This window comes from Vipera berus (assembly GCF_964194415.1).
Source record: "Vipera berus genome assembly, chromosome: 1".
In the NCBI taxonomy this organism is placed as follows: domain Eukaryota; kingdom Metazoa; phylum Chordata; class Lepidosauria; order Squamata; family Viperidae; genus Vipera; species Vipera berus.
In genome coordinates, this window is record NC_138202.1 from 42,542,706 (window position 1) to 42,567,285 (window position 24,580).

Below are 24,580 nucleotides of genomic sequence, written 5' to 3' on the forward strand. Positions count from 1 at the left end.
TAGGTTGCTTCTCTCCTTGATTAATTTCCAACCATTGCTTCTTGTCTTGCCTTTTGGTGCTTTTGAAAAGAGGATAAAGGTAAAGGTAAAGGTTCCCCCGCACATGTGTGCTAGTCGTTTTCCAACTCTAGGGGCCGGTGCTCATCTCCGTTTCAAAGCTGAAGAGCCAGCACTTGTCTGAGGACGTCTCCGTGGTCATGTGGCCGGCATGACTAGACGCCAAAGGCACACGGAATGCTGGTTCTTTCCCACCGCAGTGGTCCCTATTTTTCTACTTGCATTTTTACGTGCTTTTGAACTGCTAGGTTGGCAGAAGCTGGGACGAGTAACAGGCGCTCACTCTGTTACACGGCACTCGGGATTTGACCCGCCAAACTGCCGACCTTCTGATCAACAAGCTCAGCGTCCTAACCCACTGAGCCACCGTGTCCCTTAAGAAAAGAGGATAATCCCCTCTTTTTTGTGGCAGCCCCTCAAATATGGAATACTGCTATCATGTTACCCCCTAGTCCTTCTTTTCACTAGACTAAATAAACCCAATTCCTGCACCTGTTCAAGCCCCAGAATCTGAGGTTCATAGCAAATGTATATGCAGACAAATATACTGTAAATATATGCACTGAAACAGATCATAATGTGGATACAGTGTGCATAAATATGTGGAATGTGTTTCAAGAAGGAAGATAAACTTACATGATTTTTCTTCTTTTATCTTGTATTCTAGAATGTCACATCCCTCTTTCTGGGCTGGAAAATGAACTAACAGGAATAGATTTTTCAGGCTCTCATCTTTCCGAACCAGAAATATCTAAACAGAGGAAAAGGGGTAAATGAGATTATATGAGAATATAAAAATATTTTTCTCTCATTTAAAAATATCAGATCTGAATTGTAAAATGAACACACAATTTTATTACATTCTTACCAAAATTACAATTTCACATATTCTTGTTATGATCAGTTTGATACTGGAAGAAATTTCTGGACTGCTTTAAAATCAAGTTTGGTGTGTAGTTATAACATTTAAAGCAGTAACTTGTACCCTCATGGATTGCTTTCTTTCTTTCTCATTGAAGAAATTTGAAGAAGAAAAGCTGATGTGCTTCTATTGGAAAATTATATACTTACTAAGAGTTCATATCATTTGAATCAAATAAACTGAATGCATAAGTGTGCGGGTATGCATTGTAAGGATATGGAAGTGAATTTTTGTATTCTTGATATTGTACCCTGAGTATTTTTTTTAAATTTTAATTCCATTTATATCCCGCCCTTCTCCGAAGACTCAGGGCGGCTTACAAGCTTAGCAGTAGCCTTCATTCTATGTATATGCCTGCTTATTAGGGCTTTCATACACCCCCCAAGCGGCATTATTACAAAGTCAGCTTAATTGCCCCCAACAATCTGGGTCCTCATTTTACCTACCTCGGAAGGATGGAAGGCTGAGTCAACCTTGAGCCTGGTGGGATGCGAACCTGCACTAATTGCAGGCAGCTGGTGTTACTTAAGGAGGCATTAGCCCACTGCTCCACCAAGGCTCTTGGTATGTCAATCACTGCTAAGAGCAGGGCTTTTTTTGTCATAGAACGCTCAGAACGGAGTTCCGGCACCTTTTTTGGATGGAACCTTGTAGGGTAGGCAAGGTGGGTTGTATGACATTTGTGAGTTCCGGCACCTTTTTCTTTTACAAAAAAAGCACTGGCTAAGAGTCACTATAGATTTGGGTGTCTTGTAAAAGAAACATTCCTAGTTGATGGGATATGGGCAGCAGTGTCTTGGCATACAACTAAAGTTCTTCGTTTGCATATCATAACATAAGCATGCTTGGGATAGAATTCAGTTTTGGTTGCACTTGTGGACTTTGCACTTTGGCTGAATGTGTTCAAGTTCATCAGTTCTGTCATTACATGCAGCACAGAATGCTCATGTGGCACCATTATAATGAGTAAGCTAGTCTATTTCTTCTCCAACGTATAAAAAATGTTTATGTGAAAGCTTCAGTCAAAGAAATCCATACTGTCTGGCAGAGGTCAACATACATGGGCCAGTCTGGTGACGATATATAAGACCGCAACTTGTAATTTGAGAACAATAAATGGTAAATAATATGACTTAATAAATGAAGTGAAAGAAAGGTACTGTATGGGCTAAAGCCAAGTAGGCAGGAATCAATGATTCTCAGCCCAGATAAAGCCATTATGTAAATATGAAGCAGATGTTTCTGACTCTGAAGGATAGGGGGGGGGGGAAATGACCAAAAGTCAATTGACTCAAAAAGTCTAGGAGTTAAACTCTTGAAATAAAATTTGCAAGAGAACAAATGAATTACATTGAGAAAGAAGCAAGACAAGGAATTTTTTTCTTACATGTACAGTACTTTTCTTTGCAGATGAGATCATATTGTTTGCAAGAATTCAAATTATTTACTGATGATGTTTAGGTAGATTGTATAGTTTGATGAAACAAGAAATATGGATCTGAGAGTTAATAAAGTTCAAGGTTTGACAGGTTAAATGGAAAGAAACTTACACAGAAGTAATGAATAACAAGAACAAGTAGATGAATTTGTAACTTGAAAACTATATGATGAGAAATTAGATGCAGAAATTTTAATGCAAATACTTTTGGAAAGGCAAAGCAAAGCATATCTTTTTGTCATGAGGAATGAAATGTTAAAAAATAGATATATATATTGTATGTGTGTGTGTGTGTGTGTGTGTGTATGTGGATAGATAGATAGATAGATAGATAGATAGATAGATAGATAGATAGATAGATAGATAGATAGATAGATAGATAGATAGCAGAATTTGTCCAAAAGTCTGGGTATATCAAAAGAAATAGGTGAATGAAAGGAGAAACATAAATGTAAGTTGAATCAGAGTGTGGTAATATAATAAGAGATTGGTAAATAGATTCTAAATGGATGGATTCTGAATGAACAGAAATTGAACAGGAATGTGAGAGACAAATGGAAAAGAAGGATGTTCAGGTGAATAAGGACTGAATTGCAAAAACAAGGAAGAAGGAGGGAGTGGGCTGAGAAGAACAGGAAAGTCAAGGGAATTGTGGTTGAATAAATTTAATGAAACCCTGAAAAAATGAGAAGATTGAAGTACAAAAGGCAACATATAAATCTACTGAATGAAGAAGAAACAATGTGCTTTGCCAGGATTGTTCCCTTTCTTCATTTTGCATAACTTTGCTTCCCCTAAAAAGAAACAGTATAATGAACATGCATTTGACTGATGGCTTGGTTGTCAAATTTATAGCCACATATTCCTGGTGAATTTATGTGTATAAGTTTGAATAATTTAAGCAGTGGGGACATTGGTCATTGTGCAGCTAACTTTATCACACGGATTCAGCCATCACACTGATTCAGTAAGATAAGTATGGATTACCAGCTTTTGTGTCATCTGTTAAGTTTAACTGGAAATTCATTTAGCCTTACAACCCATTCTGGATTCTAACATGGAAGATGAATCCAGCTGAGAGGAAAATGTTTGTAGGAAGAAATGTTAGTTGCAGGAAAAGTAGAAAAAAATGCCTGGTCCAAATAGTTTCCGCATGCCAAATGTATCAGAAACCATCTTTCTATGGTAGCATGGATTTCCTCTAGGTCCTCTCTCTTAATGAATGTCAGAACTGTTACATAGATGAATGATCTCCCTTTGTTGTCACAATTCTGTATTAATCCAGTTTGGGAGAGCTTCTTAATGGATTGTGGAATGGAAAAGAGGATCTACTCCTTTCTTCATTTCCTGAATCATAGCTCAAAGAGTCTATTGTTTCTCAGTCATTGACTAACTTGCTTTGACCAAAATGTGATCACAAATAGGAAACAGGAAAAGTTTGTAAGTATTGAAAGCCGCTTTGTTCTAAATAACTTTTTCCACATATTAAATTTAAAGTTTATTTATTTATTGTAAATTTTGCTCAGGACTCATGAATTAACATTAATAAATACATTTTTACAAATTAATATGCCTTTTTATTCTTGGAAACTTAGTTGCCCTAACAAGGGATTAAATGCTTCTTTTACTACCCCCATTTTGCCTACTAACGATCCCCTAATCACTAATTTTTTTATAAGGTTTGCTTAAGTAATAGATAATATCTACTTTGTCCCTTTCTGTAGACATCTAATTAGAGCCTGAGCTCTAATTATGACAAATTTCGTTAGCTTGCCCTTAAAATAGAAAATGAAGTCCTTATTTATTTGTTTCCCACATTTATTATTTTTATAAATGACTCAAGGTGGCAAACATACCTAATACTCCTTCCTCTTCCTATCTTTCCCACAACAACAATAACCGTCTGATTGTGGATTGGACTGAGAAAGAATAACTGGCCCATAGTCACCCAGATGGTTTTCATGCTTAAGGTGGGATGAGAAGACTTATAACTGACATTTTGCCTTGGGCCAAATAGAATGTCAAGAGCTTTAAAAATGGACTAATTATAGACTAATTATAGACTGCTGCTCTTATTACAAAAAGTGGGAAGGTAACACTAGCAATGCTAATGATGCAGTAATATGCAATAGCATGTAATATGTAATAGCAAAAATGTATTGATAAAAGGAAATGAAAGAAACTTATTTAACAGGTGGCAAGGCAGAATTATTGCCTACTGAGATATTTTCATGGAAGTAAACCTTCACACATTTCTGAATCTATTGAAATCAAATCCACAAGTTTCCTCAGAACAATTTCCCCATTCTATCCACTCATTACAACGATAACAAAAACTTCCATATAATTATAACTATGGGTTTACCCACAGCTAAAGTAAGGTTTGCTTTGTCGTGTTAAGGAATGGACATATCAGTGCTTTCCTAATTTTATTGTTCTTAAGAGATTCTTCATTATTGTTATCGTTCTGTTGTCAAGAGATGTTGTTTTCAGTCCTGCACCAAATTTAATTTCTGAAGCATAGCATAACACTATCAGATAAAACAAGGGGGAAAAACCTACGGTAAGTGTCGGTTGATACACATGTTTGTTCCAATGCCAAGTCCATGAAATAGCCTTGGAAAGCTTTCTATCTTGCTTTCTCAAAAAACACCCTGTGAAACCTCAGCCACATCATATTTTCAGGCAGAAGCATCTGTAGGATTTATCACCAAAATGATCAAGGCAATTGCACCATTGCAGCACAAACCTCCCTTTTACATGGAAGTGACATTATGGTGCGCTTACAAAAGAAAAGCTGTGATCAGTTTTCATCAGATGCCCTCCAGCTCCTATCAAACCCCTCTGTGAGTGTCACTGCCTTCAAGATGATTCTGAAGAAGGCACAGCAGTGGATTCTTAAGGCATTCCACTTAAGACCTAGTGCTGTGGGAAATACAGAAGGCTCCACCACCTGGAAACTATATCTTAGATAGCAAAGAAAGCCATGCCATGGATTTGCTTCTTCCCCCCCCCCCCCGCCCCCACATCAATCCCTACCCTACAGTTTAATTTTTGTTTTACCCTACTGCAGAATATATCAATGGTTTCAATCAGGTGTCCACCAAGATCCCAACGTTTCTTTCAGGGGCACTGACAGCCCATTCATAGTACATTATTTAATATATTGAATCTTCACCATTGTGTAACCCATTTATCTACTGTTCCTTCTAGAATTTTGTAAAAAATCCCCACAAAACGTGCTTTGAATTTTATTACTCGCATCTGAAAATCAGACTACCTTCCTATTCCCTGTGTTCCAGATCATTTGAGACTTAGCATAAATAAGTTGGTTGAGATACAAAGCTGCCTTCATTGTGATTATCCATTCTGCTTTTAGCCCTTTCAGATTCTCTACCAAGGCCTGTCTATTGTAAAGAGCTGTCTCTAAAGTGGGGAGAAGAATTTTTGGAAGTCAGAATGACACAAGAAAGGAAGCAGAAGTGTGCTAGAGGGAATGACTGTTAAGGACAGAGCCACTGGGACTGAGCAGCAAAACAAATGCAAATGGAGCTGGGTTTAGAAGAAAGTAGAGATGAGATATATAAGGGAATAAGGAGATGAAAGGCTCTCTGTGGGAAGGATTGGTGTAAAAATAAATATGTCTACCAGTTTTCCGTTTTCCCCAATCTGTTGGCTTCCAGATAGCGAAGTTGGGAATTCTGGGACAACTGAACTGAGAAGGTTGATAAGGACCAAATAAGAGTAAATGTATTAGCAATCTGCTGTGTTATGTATTTGTTTCCTTTATTCAAAGATAGCAGCTGGTACTACAAAGGAATAATAAAAGATGAAAGATTTGGTAAATGGGAATTGAAGTGTAATTTTGTATTGCAGATTTGAGTTATTTACAAGCAGCACATGTTGAATATCAACAAGCTACAGCCTTTGTGTTTTTTCATTCATGTAATAGTTATAAAGCATTTTATGGTCAACACAATTGCTACAAAAGTTACTGTGCAAATAAATTCAAGGTGTATTTTCTTTTCATCCCTGCAAGCTGAGGCAGAGCAAAAGACAGAACAAAATCTCCCAACAGATCTCAGTAAAATGTCACTAGATTTCCATACATGCATATGTATCACGCAACACTTTTTTTGGATAAGCTACATTATATAAAGCAAAGGAAAAGTGAGAAATAGTAAACAAGAGAAATTAAAGTTAGGAGATAAGAGAAAGACTCAATCCTTAGTCATTCTCATGCTCATTCATGACCAAAGCACCCCAACATACTTGTTTTGTACAGGTTACTCAATTTTTGTAGTCAATCCACATTCAGTCATCAAATTGCAACCCTATATTACCAATAATTAAAAATTCCCTCTCCCTGGAGCAAATGTGATTGTTATAATAAGGAAAATTCAATCTTTGTGTGTCAAACAAAAGAAATTCTTCAGCTAAGCAGGTACTCAGAAGCAGATATCAGTTTCTAAAATGTTTTGCACACTGTCCTGGGGGAAAAAAAGTTTGGAAAAGCTGCATATGAATTTTTAAATAAATCAAATGAATAAATCATATGCTGTATCTGGTTCTAAACAGCCCGCCTGGAGAGGCTAGTAAACAACAATAACCTGTCATTCTTGATGCCTGCCACTCTCAGGCTATCCTGCATTCCCCAACTTGATGCTTCTAAGATGAGACAGTCCATGTTGGTTGGCAATTCTGATGAAGGGCAAGCTGCTTAAGGCTGATCTCTACTATTTATGCCTACAGCGCTATCTTACAATCAGTCCTATGAACACTTGAGGAAGTGACAAATCTATAATGGGGAAACAAAGCCATTGGTCAAATGCAGATTAGCTGAAAGATCTGATTCAGGATCAGATCGAGGTTTGAGAAAGAATATCTGATCCCTGAAGAACAGTTATATTTGAAGAAGCATAACTGTACCCCTGATGGTTCCTTGCAGAGTATGTCAGAAGCCTTTTCCAGATTGATGCCAAACTGAAGCCAAACTGGGCAGCTTTTGATGAGCTTCTCAAGGATACTGTTCCTCTGCGGGTGAAAACAATTCCTCAGAGCAACAAGCTGACTTGGTGGACCTTTATCTTCCTCCTCCTCTCCAGTCTCTGTAGCAGGCCTGGAGAAATAAAACAAATCCCAATCAGATTGTTAATGGCAATTTGTCTTTAATAAAAATATATATATTTCTCTGTGTGAGTGTATTATGCAAAGGATGAGAATTTGCAGAGATTCAGCTGGGATTAGCTTCAAACACTCGAAATTTATGGTCCTTAAGTACATAACTGAATCAGTGCAGAAGTTAATGGCTATAGAATTAGTATAATTTAAATCTACATTACTCTCCAAAGGAAGGCACACATTCAAATGCAAGCATGTGTTACTATGGAAGAGGAAACTTTAAAGAAGTGAAAATAGTATAGTCAAATTCACAAATTATTCTGGAAAGCTTGGTGAGATGTTTCTAGGACTTTGCAAAACATATCTTCTACTTCTATGTCAGTCCCCAACCTTTCTGGCGTCTACCTCTGTGAAGATCTTACCTGGAAAGTTAATACAACTCAGGTGGCCAGAAAGGCCCAATAGAGACTCCACTTCCTCAGGGTCTTGCGGAAGAACAAGGTAGAACAACAACTAATGACCTTCTTTTACCGGTCTACTATAGAGAGCGTCCTTTCGCACTGTATTGTGGTTTGGTATGCTGGCCTGACAGCCACGGATAGGAAGATATTACAGAGGGTGGTAAGCACAGCACAAAACATCGTGGGCTGTCCCCTGACACCACTGGATGACCTCACCAGGGCTCTCTGCCTTGGAAGAGTGAGGAAAATTCTCAGGAACGACTCACACCCTGGCCGGTACCTCTTTACTCTCCTACCATCGGGTAGGAGATACAGAAGTATAGCCAGCCATACCAACAGGCTGAAGAACAGCTTCTATCCATGGGCTGTCAGGCTCCTGAATGGGAAATAACTCTAGGCCGTGTGTTGTGCAATTAGCTCACATGGTGTAACAAGATGGTGGGTTTGTTGTCACTGTGAGTTGTGGGGGGGGCACAAAGGGAGGCTCAGCCAATCTCATTGTACACATTGTACTTTGATAATAAAGGTTCATTCATTTATTCATGCAAGCAGTGGGCAAGCACACTCATGTGTGCAACTTCATTTGTGTAAGCAGCGGGCAGGAGTGTGACCACCCGCCCCCGCAAGTGGAGTTTTATGTGCTTGCCAACTGCTTGTACGGCCCGGTTCTGAACAGGCCACAGCCTGGGAGTTGGAGACACCTGTTCTATGTTACCTCAAGATCAATTAAAACTGCTAAGAGCAAAAGGTCTAAAAATAACCTACTAATTCTAAATCAGAAGTATAGAGCATGTTCCTACCAGAACACTCCAAATCTTGTTGTTTTTACAAGTTTGTCAAATATCTGTTTTGTTTACTGAAACACCTATCAGTTTGTTGCAATAGATTCTCTGCTGCAAGCAAAGCAGTTTGCTGCTTCTACTTCAAATTACATTTATCAGAGAGGGCAGGTTACAGCAGGCCAGAACTTAAGCAAATGAAAGTGTTAGTGAGTCCCTATAGTGACTCTGCAAGAGGATCATTAGCAAGTTAAAAATATTTATTGTTTTCTATCTAAAGTTAGATTTGTTCACAGATGCAAAGAGCAGATGCAAAGAGCAGCATTTCCAGAGAGTGATATTTTAAACTCCCCCTGCTGCCTGTGCTATTATTGCAAGAAAAAACACATGATGGTATCAGTAAACCATGATGCCCAAACTTATTGGGGGAAAGAAGATATTTGGAGCTGAAAGATGAGGGAGGGTATCAAAGGATGGTCAGCATTCTGCTTTATAATGGACAGTCCAGTATTTCAAGAACCAAAACAGATGATAGAACTTAACTGTTATGTACTGGGCTCTTAAAGAATACCACGTGGGTTGCTGGAGCAGCTAACGGCTCTCCAGCAACCCAGACTACAAGTCTCCTGTGCTGCAATTGGCTATCTCCAGGCAGCAATGGTTGATTCAAACCTATTGGCTGCTGCCTAGGGGCTAGACTATATATTGCGGCTAGTTGCAGCCTTTTCCCCCAGTACAGTTTCTGCACAAAATAAACTATGAGTTACCTTGTATTCAGCTTTGCGTCTTCATTCCTGCGCCAAAGAACCCACTATTTAACAATAACATTGGCTGATCTCAATGCAGCTACATACATTTGGACTTGGTTAATACCAAGCACAGGAAGCCATTCTATTTGTGGCCAAGGAACCTACATTGATATGGCCATATGGTCACTAGAAATCAAGCTTGACTCAAATAAACAATTTTTACAAATTGTAAGGAGACCATCTACTCTTTGAGTCACTTTATCGAGGAACTGGAGCAGCATGTAAATTTAATAAATAAATCAAATAAATAAATCTTCATCTAAAGGACTATTCAGTCTATGACTGGCTCAGATAAGTTTTCTGAGCATCTTCACTGGCCTGCTAGAAACTTATTGATTCTCACCCATTGCTTGTGTCTCCTTCCCCCATCTATTTCCACCACGAAGGAAGGCCATAATTCTCCTAAAAATCCACATTACCATGTTTTTATTTTTATTTTGGTGATGCCTCTGCAGCCAGCAGGAATAGTCAGTTCTCAATAGGAGGGGTTTCCTATCACATCTGATTCCTTTTTTTCCTCAGTCAAAACACCCCATTTCAGTATGCAGTGGAATATCTTCCACTTCCTCTCTTCAACACATAATCGCTTTCTCATGAAACTTTTAATATAAATGTGTTGTTTACAGCATCCTTAAGCCTCTCCAACTTCACAACTTGATACCATGATGACTGACAGCCACTAGGAAAGGCTCTTGAATGCTCCCAGTGTTAAGTGGGGAGAGTCTTTGATTGCATGTTTGAGGTTGCCATCTTGACTTTTTGACTCCCCATCCTCCATATGTATACTTGCAGCAATAGGAAACTCAGATAGTTATTATGAGACCTTGATAGATGGTTGTACTTGTTGTGAATGGATTTTCATTGAGCTAAGTTAAACAAAGCATATGTCTGTTTCTTCTTAGCAAGAAGGCTCCCTGCTTAGCATCCATTTGTTCTGGCTTAGCATCTAAGCCAGAACAAATAATACTAAATATACACTAGCAATTTGCTCTTGAACTGCAACAGTTTGTGTTTGTGACATAAAGCAAAAACTGGAGCCAAACTTGTAATAAAATTTGGAAGTGACTTTCCAAATTTAAATGCAGTAATTAGGTTCAGGGTATATTATTCTTCCACATATATTTAGGTAATGATATGGTCTTATTTCAAGGTAAGAGGACTGCAGACTGGATCAGGCATTTATTTAATCAGGCTTTGGGAACTGCTTGGGTTCAAAATGTTGGCGTATTTGTTTACTTGACCATTTTACTTCCCAGTTTCTGTGTGGGCAGTATCAGGCATGTGGTGGGCCTCTTCCCACTTGAAGTGAATGAATCATTGAGCAGGAGTGTTGAGGTGTTAAAAAAGTCAAGATGCTAACTTGATGGTAGATTTTACATAGATAATAAATACATTCAAATATATATACATATAGTAAAGTAAATATGAAAAAGACAGAGAAAAGATAGAAAAAGAAAATTAAAAAACAGAATCTATCTATCTATCTATCTATCTATCTATCTATCTATCTATCTATCTATCTATCTATCATCTTCCTATCTTCCTCGACAGTTTTTTATATATAATTCTAATCAAACTTCTCTTTCCAAGATTTTATCATAATTCACTTCTTTCTACAACCTTTTCCTTACTTACCTTTTATACGCATTGTGTGTACAACACATGTGAAAAAGGAGCAGAGCTTCAATCATGCAACCCTGGCCACCATCTTGACTAAAACACCATACAGCCTCTCTCAGTAATGATGGACATTTAAAAAGTATCGGATTTCCTCCCCCCCCCTCCAAAAAAAAATATCTGCCTGCCATCTGCATCTGATGCATAGTCTCCAGAAAAGACAAATTGGTGTAAGGTGTTCCTGATAGCTCCTACCATTCATATTCAGGAACATCCAAATGTTCATCCAAGCATCCAAAGAGATGATTGTCTATTTCAGAAAAGGCAGGCACAGCCACACTTCTCTGTGCATTAGTGATTCACCTGTGGAGATGGTTACCAGCATCAAATTCCTGGGTGTGCAGCTAACAAGTAGGCTGGCTTGGTCACTCAATAGTGAGAAACTGGTGAAGCAGGCACAGCAGCACCTGCACTTTCTACGTTGCATGAGAAAAGCTCATCTTCCTTCCCCTGTTCTGACCACTTTCTACAGGGGGACGATTGAGAGCATCCTGTCATACAGCATCGCAGTCTGGTTTGGAAGCATCACTGCTTCAGACAGGAAGGTGGTGCAGAGAGTGGTGAGGATGGCCGAAAAGATCATTGGCAGTTCCCTCCCTCCCATCCAGGACATAGCACAGAAACGTTGTTTGAACAGGGTCCATAAGATTATCTGGGACACTACTCATCCTCTTCACAACCTGTTTTCCTTATTACCTTCTGGGAGGAGGCTTTGTTGTATCCGTAGCAGAACATCCAGATTCAACCATAGTTTCATTCCAAACAGCATTAACCTTGTGAACTCTCAGGCTTCCTCCTTCCATTATATATTCAAGATGGACAGTATTTAATATTTTATTGTATATGTAGGGATGTGGGTCTATACATATGTTGTTTATAGTATGTTATAGGTGTGTGTCATGTATGTGTTTCACTTTGAGAGCGGGCAACTAAATTTCATTTTTGATGTGCGTCATTGTGCCAATGACAATAAAGATTATCTTATCTTAACATCCAAATCACATTTTGTCCTTGATCTATCTACTGTACAACCCTAATATATATCATACAGTCTTTTCCCTGTTCCTCCCAAATGATGAAGTTAATAATTTTTTTGTTATTACAGTGATCACCATAAATAAATAAATAAAATAACTTAAAAATCAAACTATAATGACAAACTGAGCTGTAGAATCCCTTGATTCACATTAAGGTAAAGGTAAAGGTTCCCACACACATGTGTGCTAGTGAATTCCAACTCTAGGGGTCGGTGTTCATCTCCATTTCAAAGCCGAAGAGCCAGCGCTTGTCTGAGGACGTCTCCGTGGTCATGTGGCCGGCATGACTAGACGCCAAAGGCGCACAGAACGCTGTTACCTTCCCACCTTAGTGGTCCCTATTTTTCTACTTGCATTTTTACGTGCTTTAGAACTGCTAGGTTGGCAGAAGCTGGGACGAGTAACAGGCACTCACTCTGATTCACATTAGAGTGTCTAAAAATGAAAGCCCCTTTAGTTTTTGAAAAGATTGTTACACTTCTGTTGGATTATGTTCTGCTTATTCTTAAACCATTTTACTTTGAAGTTAGTTTCTGGCCTTTTAAAACTATGCTCTAGACTTTGAAAGATACTTTGCATATTTGCAAAATAATTGTGGCTATTGGGTAATATGAAAAAGTAATAAGCAAGTGAATAAATACGTCACAGAGTTCACTCTACTTTTTTCTGTATGTATACTGTAACATAAAACTAATTTTTCAAGTAAATAAAACAGATTAATTCCAACATCAGTTAAGCAGATTTCAGCCTAAGGAATAAGGTAATCTTGCTTGGCACATCCCTGTGTGCATACCCTGGTCTGCTCTGGAGTAACTCTAATCTTTTGAACACATTTGGGAAATTATGGGCATGAGATTCAGATTCAGAACAATTGCTAGATTTGAAATAGCACTATGAGTTACAACCCTGGGTCTCTTTTCAAAGTTTATTAAATCTCTTGTGCCATTTGCTTGAAGAAGCAAATTGTACAGTTGCTACAAACTACACAATTCTAAGTTTGTTTGTTTGTTTGTTTGGCTATCCATCCCACAGCAGTGATTCTGGCAGTTATACGGTACAAAACTAAAACAACACTTCCACAGTCCAAACAACCGTGTCTAAGGTTAAAACAATAAACTCAACTGATCAAAAACTTCAACTAAAGTAGAATTGGAATCCCCACTGGATCTTTTTCCCTTCGCTGAGTGCTGAAGTCTTGAGTCATGTTGGTTAATCCAGCCAGTAGAAGTAGCATTGGGCCTCTGCTTTGCTCTTAATAGGTCAAGTGTACAGAAGCCAAGCTGTGTAAAAGCTTGATCAGCTGTTTGATCTGGTTGCACTGCAAACATCCCAGGTAACCACAGAGCAAAAGGAAAGTAGAAAATGGGTTAGCTATGAGTTCTGATGTCTTTGCCAAGTTTCAAGATTAGGGTCATTGCTTTGCATGTATTCTGTTTTATACATTGCTTTGAACAGCACTGCAGCAGGCAGTTTCCCACATGCATACACACACACACACACTTTAACAAACAGACTTTTTTCCCCAAAAACTTTTTTTTAAAGACAGATTTCTAGTGAACACAGAAGTGGAGCCAAATCTATACATAGGGGGCAGAAATGACAGGAAGGAGAGCTACAACTGTGCAAACCTGAAATTTTGTTTCCTGGATGTTCAGTTTTCTTCTGATTTATAGAGTCAAATTAAGTAACAGGAAAGAGTAACAGAGTTGAAAGGGACCTTGGAGGTCATCTAGTCCAATCCCCTGCTAGTAGACTTCAGCTGAGCTGCTCAGTAACCAAAGTCCTATATAAATGGATCTAAACTTTCAGAAATTCCTTCACGTCAATGTTGAATATTTAGTACTGACTGAGCATGACCAGTAGTACTCCTATTCAAGCATCCCCAAACAGTACACAGTGTAGAACAAATTTAGTAGAATGTAACAGCAAATTTAGAAACACATTAAGAGCAATAACTAGGCCATGTAAAACACATGTACTCAGGCTTTCACTCACCCATCACATTGGTATACTCTTTGAACTACAGCTGTGGCATACAGACGAACAAGAAGTGAATTTTAGTGAATTTACAGCAGTTTAGAAGCAGGTAGATTGTTTGCTACCAAGCAGATACATAGTCTGGCTAGCTATCATCTATTTCCAATCACCTGTTATCAATTTTTCCAAAATTCCTACACTGTTGTGAAAACATTTGCAAGGCCCAGTGGTTTGACTTTTTCTCTCTTCTTGTAGCAAAAAGCCTCCATTTGCTCACAACAGGATATGGCTTTTTGGAGAGGCCGTTTCTCTTCTGCGGCACTTGATGAAAAGGCCATATGACTTTTCACGCAACCTCTGCTGAGAAAATTGCAGTGCTCTGAACACAGAGATCATTTTTCCTGCAAAAAGGGGGAAAAATAAGTTTCCACAACTAAATAACTAATCATCACTCTATAAACAAGGCAATGAATTTATATCCAGATTTCCTGTTAAAATTCTGGATATATTAAAGTGCTAGAGTACAAATTTGTCCTGCAAAGCCGGTAATAAAACAGACCAGACTTACCAATTCTATGTTAGAACAGTTTATAGGAATATCCTTACATTTCTGCCTGCTAAAAAGAACTTTTTATGTAATCCATCTGCTGGAGATTTGACTTACAGAATGTTCCTAAGGCTAGGGTTACCACGTCTGGCTTGCAAAATTCCAGATGACCACTAGAAGAATTCAAAGAGTTGCATAAAACTATCTTTGCTGCCATCTAGCTGACATCCAGATTTTTGCAGACTGATAGCCCATGTAAGATTGTGCAAACTGGAATGGAAGAAAACAGTTTTCAAATGTGGCTGACCAGTAGGCACCATCATATCCATGAAACAAGTAATCTGGCCTTCCAATCACCAAGAGCAAAAAAAGCTTCTCTATAGATCTACAGATCAGAGAGCTATGGGTCCCATTCACAAAGAGCCTTTTCCCAGCCTTCTCATTTTTCAGAGATGCTTGGTATTAGCAGAATAATTGAGGATATGGCTCAATTAATTGCATAGTAAATTGCATGGGAAGTGCTATAATTTATATGACATGAGTTACAAGGTTGGTCAGCTGGAAGCAAAAATATAGGGCATAATTATTTACCTTTGGGAACTTGTAGTATCAATGCAATTAGTCAAATCAATGTACCTTAACTGACTTCTTTAGGAATAAGCAGCTAAATTGCATGTTGATTTAAACCCTTTAGAACACTCCTCAGTCCCCTAAAGTCACTCGGTCACCAGGAGGTAGGAAAACCTTTTCCCTGAATTGTGCTGCAATACTAATTATTATTCATGGGCAAGTTAACAACATGTAGTACATGCTTCAGAAGGAAAAGATTCACAACCTACATATAGGTCAGAAACCTTAAATGTTTAAAGCTGCCTACAAACTATGGTGTAAAGCAACTATAGTTCTTTCACTTTTCTTTCTCTTTAGCCTTAAACATCAAAAGACACTCCTGTTAACTATTGAAAACAAATGAGAAAGTTGGTAACCTCTTCTCTTTGCTTTTATGTCCCTTAATTTCTCCATCCATAGAGAAAAATAAATCAAAAGCATATATGAACAGCACTTGACTTTAATTTATTTGTTTACTTATTAAACATAATAAATTGCCACCTTCCAAAAATTGGCAGTTTCCAATAATTAGAAGGTGTTTGGGTACCAAAGTTAGAAATGTCAATACAGTTCTTAATCCTACTCCATGTCAAGAATGGCAAATGACATATACATGTATGTATGAAAAAATGATATGGTAATCTTCATTTTATTAGTATTAAAATATACAATATTGTCATCTTTTCTTAGTTCTTAAGGCCACACCTGGAATACTGCATCCAGTTTTGGTCACCACGATGTAAAAAAGATGTTGAGACTCTAGAAAGGGCAACAAAGATGATTGGGGGACTGGAGGCTAAAACATATAGGGAACGGTTGCTGGAATTGGGTATGTGTAGTTTAATGAAGAGAAGGGTGAGGGGTGACATGATAGCAGTGTTCCAATATCTCAGGGGCTACCACAAAGAAGAGGAAGTCAAGCTATTCTCCAAAGCACCTGAAAGCAGGACAAGAAGCAATGGATGGAAACTAGTCAAGGAGAGAAGCAACCTAGAACTAAGGAGAAACTTCCTGACAGTTAGAACAATTAACCAGTGGAACAACCTGCCTCCAGAGGTGGTGAATGCTCCAACACTGGAGGTTTTTAAGAAGAGATTGGACAGCCATTTGCCTGAAATGGTATAAGGTTTCCTGCCTTAGCAGGGGGTTGGACTAGATGACCTCCAAGGTCCCTTCCAACTATTATTATTATTATTATTATTATTATTATTATTATTATTATTATTATTATTATTATTATTATTATTATTACTTTTCTTTGCGAGACAAAATTATTAATTGAAATATTATAGATTTTTAAAAAACCAAAAAAATCCCTAAAATAGTTAAAAATAAAGCTTGGGGCGAGTATGTTTATATATGCATATACAATAAATGACATATCATATGTCATCTAAACAGTGGAAAAGCATTTTAAATATCCATATTCAATATTTTTCATCTAGAATAATATTGGTACAAATTAAAATCAATTACAGAAAATATTGTTACTGTAGCCAATGCATGGTAATTAGATTTAAATAAAACTTTTGTGATGACATCTTTTTCAGCTGTTTATTTACTGGATCAATTTTTCTGTCAAAGCAATTTCTTGCACTTAAATATCATGAATTTAATAAAAGATGTATTTTTTTTATTATTTTTTTTTGCAGTAACTAACCTGGCAGCTAACAAAAGTAATTAACATCGGAGCCATGGTAGTGCTGTGGTTAGAATGCAGCATTGCAGGCTAACTCTGCTGACTGCCAGCAGTTCGATTTTTATCAGCTCCATGTGGATTCAGCCTTCCATCCTTCCAAGGTCGGTAAAATGAGGAGCCAGACTGTTGGGGGCAATATGCTGACTCAATATGCTTAGAGCAGGGGTGTTAAACTGCTGGCCCGCGGGCCGGATGCATCATGCCAAAACTGCGCCCATCCCATTGCCGGCAATGGGAAAAAAAGTGGCAATATGTCGTGACATGTCACATGATGCTTCAAGTTTGATACCCCTGGCTTAGAGAATGCTATAAACACTGTGAAGTGGTATATAAGTACTACTGCTATCAATTTCTTATATTGCTTCCATTTAGGAAAAATCTTTGGTAAATCAATAGCAGGAATCATTTTGACCATCTGATCTAATAATTTTTCCAGTTATGGCATGGCCACAAAGTTGGAACACACAAAATATGTGCTAATCTGTTTGTAACTTCATCAAGTTGGTCTACAAAATATACAAGTAATCTGGTATATTTTTAGCCAATTTGGTGTAGTGGATTAGAAACTGTGAGGCTACATGCTAGTCACACTTTAGGCACAATGCCAACTGGAGGCCTTGTGGCCAGTCACTCTCTCTTAACCCTAGAAAGCAGGCAAAGGCAAACCATTTTTGAAAAACCTTGCCATGAAAACTACATGGACTTGTGCAGGTTGTCACCAGAAGCCTACATTGACTCAAAAGTAAATAGCTCCCCCAAAATATGTATTTTCACAGAATTATTTGTGCATTATTTTGATGTTCAGTTTTTCTGATGACTTTCTGAAATAAACCTAAATGAAACTCTGTGTCTATAAATACATGTTTCCTATGATGTTATCAAAAAACAAAGTTTGTTATGAAAAATTCTGAATGATTCTTATATATAGTATGTGGTTTAAACAGGTGATTCCAAAGATACATTAGATTGGCATTAAACTCAAATATATGCTTTCTAGAAGTGTGACATCAGCAAGTTATGATAATGAAGAAAAAGTATGGACAAGTCAGTACAAAAATTAATGTCAAATGTTCACCCTGACCTTTGGAATAAATACAATTATACTTTTCAATTCCTAAATATTTTAGCACTTTACATTTTTATAAGACTTTTAGGCAGAATGTAATTTGTCCTATTTTTAAATCAAGAGCAGTAAGAGTCATTTCTGGATATATTAAACTTTTACTCACAGCTTAAAATCTTAAAATTATAGTAGCAACAGGCAAGTTTTTAACCATGGCTATAAAAACAAACTCTTAGCCTATAAAATTTATATATACATACATACACATTTATAATATTCAAGTCCATATAGGGATGCCCATAGGAGGATGTCAAAAACTTAGCAGCTGTGATTGAAGCTCTTCCTTTCCACCTTAACAGTTTGGACATACACACAACCTCTTGCACACACACACACACCTGTTGCCCCTGCATCCCTACATTGTTAAATTCGTTGTCTTACAACACTAGTGGTTCATATTCTGCTATTATTTATTTACCATAATCTTTAAAATTAGTAATTAATTTAGTGACCTTAGAATCTACTGGTTTGTTTTTTATGTCGTTATTCTCAAGATAATGTCTAATCATTTCATGATTATTTCAAATAATATGTAGATGACTAATAGAGTCATCTACATATAAGAATCATTCAGAATTTTTCAGAGCAAACTTTATTTTTTTTATAACATCATAGGAAACATGTATTTATAGACACAGAGTTTCATTTAAATTTATTTCAGAAAGTCATCAGAGAAAAACATTACTTGAGGTTTAAGCGCTGCAGCATCTATTAAAAGCTAGGCCATAACCTGTGGCTCTGCAGTTACCAATCTGTATTTCATCAGAGACAGCAAGTAGCAAGTGTTATCAGCAACTCAGAAGAGAATGGTAAGATTCAGCTCCAGACTTAAAGCACCAAGCAAATATCTTCTAAGAAGCCAAAAATGTCTTTTTTCTTAAAGATCGTTAGATCTAAGCTAGAGATCATGCCTTGTGGGATCAAAATTATATCTCCAGTAAAATAACAGGAGGCCGAAGATCTCCTCAAGCAATGCTGACATAAGACAAAGAGTGAATTTGAGTGGACAGAGGTAAGAGTTCAGGTCTGACCTTAGACCAGACATGTCAAACTTGCGACATCACGTGACGTCGTGCAACATATCAGAGCTTTTTCTCCATTGCCAGCAATGGGGTGGGCATGGTTTTGGGATGACTCGTCCGGCCCGTGGGCCGGCAGTTTGACACCCCTGCCTTAGACTATTGATATAAAAGCATCAATATTTCTTCACTGTTATGATATCCACAGAGGATTGCTCAATGGTGCCATTTAAAGTTACGTAACTCTATTAGGGAAGGATAGTTGGAAGAGTATACTGTATGTTGGATCATGATGAGAAGTTTTCAAGGTATCCAGAAAATATTTTTTGCACAGATCTGCTTGGAGTTGAATATATGTTCCTTGGATCAACCATAGCTTCTATGGCAGGGGTGTCAAACTGCGGGCCCATGGGCTGGTTGCATCATGCAGAGGCCATGCCCACCCCAGCTCTGGCAATGTGTAAAAAATTCCCAATATGTTGTGACACGTCATGTGACATGACAAGTTTGACACCTGTGTTCCATGGTATTATGAGCAGGCAAGACAGGATATTCCCCAAGCACACCCAAAAAACAATCTGGATTCATTAGCTACCTAGATTAGATCACTTTAACTGATCCTCTACCCTTGCAGAGCTTTATGGCTGCTAGTAAACTGTCAATGCTGTAAACCAGGGGTGTCAAACTCAATTTCACTGAGGGCCGCATCAGCACTGCGGTTGCCCTCAGGGGGCCGGGTGGGTATGGCCAGGGTGGGCGTGGCCTACTGGGTGGGCGTGGCTAGAGTGTGTATGGCCTACTGGGTAGGCGTGGGCAGCTCTACATCGTTTGCATCAAGGCTGCCTATGGGGGCCCGGGCAGGAGTGGGACAGATCTGAGGGTCTCTGGCAGAAGGAGGGTCTCTGGGCCAGGGCCAAGGCAGTGGGGGCTGTTCCCTCACTGTTTCCAGGATGGCTTCGCGGGCCACATGAAACCACTTTGCGGGCCGGATCCGGTCCCCGGGCCTTGTGTTTGACATGTCTGCTGTAAACACTGGATGTTCCCATTCTGACAACTGAGGAAAATTGCAGCCATTTTCTCTTTCCTTTTAACATGCTTTTTCTGGTATTTAGAATTCAAGTGCAGAAAGGGGAGGGGGTTGGGATGAAAGCTCAAGCTCAGCTAGCCATAATAACAATGCTGCTTTGTGGGAACCCAAGGATGAACTGATAATGTTTTTGGCGGGCTGAGGAGCTGGGGAGAAAGTACACATTTTAGGCTAATTGGAGAATGTGATTTATGACAGCTTATTGTGGGTGGGAATTGCACTTTGCTATTTTGTATCCCGGGGAAGGGATTTTATTTAGTTTTTGGGTTTAACTATGTAGTGCCGATACTTCATTTCCTGAATAAAATGTTCTTTAAGGAAGAATTTTTGCCTTGAAGTTCTTTGGATGGGTTTCATCCATCAGAACCGTGACATTAAGACTGGCCACCAATTGACCTGTAACGAAAGCAAAGTTACAGAAAAACTCTTCTATTTTTAGGTAACCCACACAGGCTGAACAGAATACCAAATCTAGCACGGGGTCTGCTGCAGCCCCAGTGATGGGTGCTGGATACAATTGGGACAAATGCATGATCATGACGGTGGGCTTCAGATCCTGAACCATTTTTACTTCAAACCTGCATTTGGGTGTATTTTGATGTATACATCTTCTTAAATCAAAGCATCTTTTCCCGAAATCATGGCAGACCCATAAAAATGATCAGCTTCTTTCCATGAAGTGTGACATGATTGCCTACCCAAGCTCTGAATCACCTGTTTTCCACTCCAATTTAAATTGTTGCACAGCTTTACTGCTACAGTTGTTTGTCTGTAGTAGCGAGCTTCGTGCTTTAAAAATCTGATGCTACTGTTCCTTTTGTGTTCTTCTTTGCTTTATAAGATATTGGCAGCCCATCTTTCTCCAATTCACTGAAAGGATCCTATTTCACTACAGAGCAGGAGCGTGCAAAAATGGAAAAACGTATTTTGCTCCAAGTATAGAACAAAAGCAGTGTGCCTTTGAACTTCACCCAAACTATTCAAGACACATAATGATCCTGTTAAAAGCAAAACTCAGATAATTTAGGCTGATTTGGGGTTTTGGTTGAGCCAAAATCCTAAGGGGCAAGTAAAGTAAGTCTGGTGCACTCTATCACTCACTCCTTTCCTCCACTTGGTCTGTGCATCAGCCTGCCCAACAATCATCCCAGCTCCTTTCTCCCCCTTGTTTTCTATTAATTGCCCTTACACTTCCTTCCAAGTGTGGCTGCCCAACTCATTTGGTCCTTCCCCACTCTTTCTTTTGCCTTTCTTCCCTGCTATAACAATAGCAGCTACTTGATGGACCTGCTTATCTTTCTATTGCCATGGACTTTACACCCACTCAGCACATCTGCTTTATTTCTCCACTGAACAATGCACTGATCTTCTTTTTCTCATCCATCTGCCTACTCTATTGCAGGGCTCTCAAACTCAATTTCACTGAGGGCCGCATCAGCACTGCGGTTGCCCTCAGGGGGCTGGGTGGGTGTGGCCTGGGTGGGCATGGCCTACTGGGTGGGTGTGGCTAGAGTGCGTATGGCCTACTGGGTGGGCATGGCCAGCTCTCCATCATTCGCATCAAGGGTGCCTATGGGGGCCTGGGCAGGAGTGGGACAGATCTGAGGGTCTCTGGCAGAAGGAGGGTCTCTGGGCCAGGGCCAAGGCAGTGGGGACCGTTCCCTCACTGTTTCCAGGATGGCTTCGTGGGCCGCATGAAACCACTTCGCGGGCCGGATCTGGCCCCCCGGGCCTTGTGTTTGACATGTCTGCTCTACTGGATCAGGTGGAACAGGCAGAAATCTTTGGAGATAGATGATCCCCACAAGTAGCCTGACCTCCAGCCACGTAGGACTTTAAAGATGATAAACAACACTTTGAATTGCACTTAAAAGCACACAGGCAGCTGTGTATTACATGCATGACCTTTAAAGCATCCAAGATTGCATGTACTGCTGCATTCATATTTGCAATCTTCCAAATATCCATCAAGGATAGCCTCATGCAGAGCACACTACACTAATCCATCCAGGCAGTGAATAACTGAACAAAGCTTCCTGGTCCAGGAACATACACAACTTGCATACAAGATGAACCCATGCAAAGCTACCCACCAATGGCCATGGCTGTTCACACTGGAGAGTCACTCTACAGGAGTGGCACCCTAACAAGAATTAAATTGGCCAGGGGAGGCGGGAGGAGGAGCCTAACAGCTAAAGCCATTTGGTCTTTTTTTTAAAAGAAAATCCCATTTATATCCCGCCCTTCTCCGAAGACTCAGGGCGGCTTACAATCTAAAGCACAATGTGCTTAGCCAGGGTTGTGCTGCAACCTGCAACAGATAATGTGATATTCCCCAATTTATACACAGAATGAGTTGCACATCATTACTACAGTAATTAAGTACTTTTGGTAAGCTTGGCTTTGATCAAAGGTAATTTAAGAGCAGCATCCTAGATGTAAAAGCAATCTGATGTAATAGAAATCAAAATCAAAATTCTTCTTGATTTAAAGAAGAGAAGCACATGCCATTCTCTCATTGACAGCAAAGATAATTAAACTTCTATAGATAATTCTCTGTCCTTAAGGATATGCAGATACATTGTGTTGTGTAGTGAGTTCTTCAGAGGCAGTAAGTGAGCCGAGAGGTTGCAAACAGGAACATTGCTTTATTGAGGCAAACAGGAACAGAACTGAAACAGAGGCTTCTGTGCAGCTATTTATATGGTTGGCCACTAGGCGGCGGCCAATAGGTTTAAAGGAACCCATTCCCGCCCCAAATCATCCAATGATCTTCTTGGAGACAGAGAGTCTGGCTAGTCAGTGACCATTACACAGACACACCAATTGAGCAACCTTAAGCAGCATTCAAAAGACATGTGAAAACAGTTCAAGTAAATCCCAATACATTACACATTGCATCACATCTTTTTCTCTCTCCCCATTTTCCTTCCTTTCCCTTTTCATCCACTGCAATTGCCCGTATAGGTAGTCCTCGACTTACGTCCACGATTGAGCCCAAAAACTTCTGTTGCTAAGTGAAACATTGGTTATGTGAGTTTTGTCCCATTTTATGACCTTGCTTGCCACTGTTGTTAAGTGAATCACTGTAGTTGTTAATTAGTAACACGGCTGTTAAGTGAGTCTGGCTTTCCCATTGACTTTGCTTGTCAGAAAGTAGCCAAAAGTGATCACATAACCACGAGACATTGCAGCCGTCATAAATATGAGTCAGTTGTCAAGCATCTGAAATTTCATGATGAGCATGGGGATGCTGCCAAGGTGCTAAGTGTGAAAAATGGGCACAAGTTGCCTTTTTTCAGTGGCATTGTAGCTTTGAATGGTCACTAAATGAACTGTTGCAAGTTGAGGACCACCTGTACTCTTAGCAGGCTTTGCAGACTTTCCCAATTATAGAGTATATGGTAGAAAAACAAAATTCTAACTATTTCTAAGCACTGGGCAAAACTTTAGTCACTGATGGGTTATTTCCTTGGAGAGTAGTTTGAGTGTTATTCCTTGTGACAATGAATGACCCACCATTTGTCAAATTGTCAGCGCAAATTCTTTCTCACCATAAGGGCTGGCAGCATGAGGCAATTAGTAAAACAAGCAATTGGGATATGAAGGAGAGGGGAGAAATACATAGGTATCACAGCTACCAAAATGGCAGAGATATAATTTCTAATGTCTTTTTTGGAGGGAAGTTTCAAGGTGACTGTTGTTCACTTGTGGAGTTCTTCTAAAGCGCATTTCCCACAAGATAGTTGTTAGGCAAAATTTTAAGATCAGCTCAAGCCCAACCAACTTTCCATCTGTGAAATAAATACAAGGCTGAGAGTTATTCCTGTTTCTCTTTAACAAGGATTTTGTGGAATCATCCCAAAAGAATGTGCCCCTCACACTCACGGAATTCAGAAACTGTTCGCCACATTAGTTTTTAGTGAACAGATGGGAAATTGTTTGGATTTATTATTGCCAACTAATGGGGGGGGGAGCTGGTTTGCCAAGTTAACCCAACAGTTGCAATATGTTGAATGTGAGATGGTGAAGGCAGCATGATGCTGTAATGAAGATTAGTGGAGATTTCTATCGTGACAGTGATAGTTTAGTTCCTCACTCCAGTCTCAAGGTTTTTTTTAACATTTTGTTGCAGCTGTCCTATTTATAAGAGACAGTCTTGACTGTCTGTCTCCAAAAGTCTGTATTTTTTTTAACCAATTGTGCCTTTGCGGAAAA

The 24,580-nt window shown here is 39.1% G+C and overlaps 1 protein-coding gene across 1 annotated transcript in view; it reads right to left on the bottom strand.

Moving 5' to 3' along the window:
• RIN3 (Ras and Rab interactor 3) overlaps positions 1-24,580 on the bottom strand; it is a gene marked incomplete at its 5' end in the record, with an annotated part of 83,981 nt that overhangs the window by 48,944 nt on the left and 10,457 nt on the right. Inside the window, 3 exons of the mRNA XM_081313875.1 lie at positions 694-808; positions 7,347-7,536; positions 14,556-14,679. Of these exons, the coding sequence (XP_081170001.1) occupies positions 694-808; positions 7,347-7,536; positions 14,556-14,679 (429 nt within the window). The remainder of the gene's footprint in view (positions 1-693; positions 809-7,346; positions 7,537-14,555; positions 14,680-24,580) is intronic.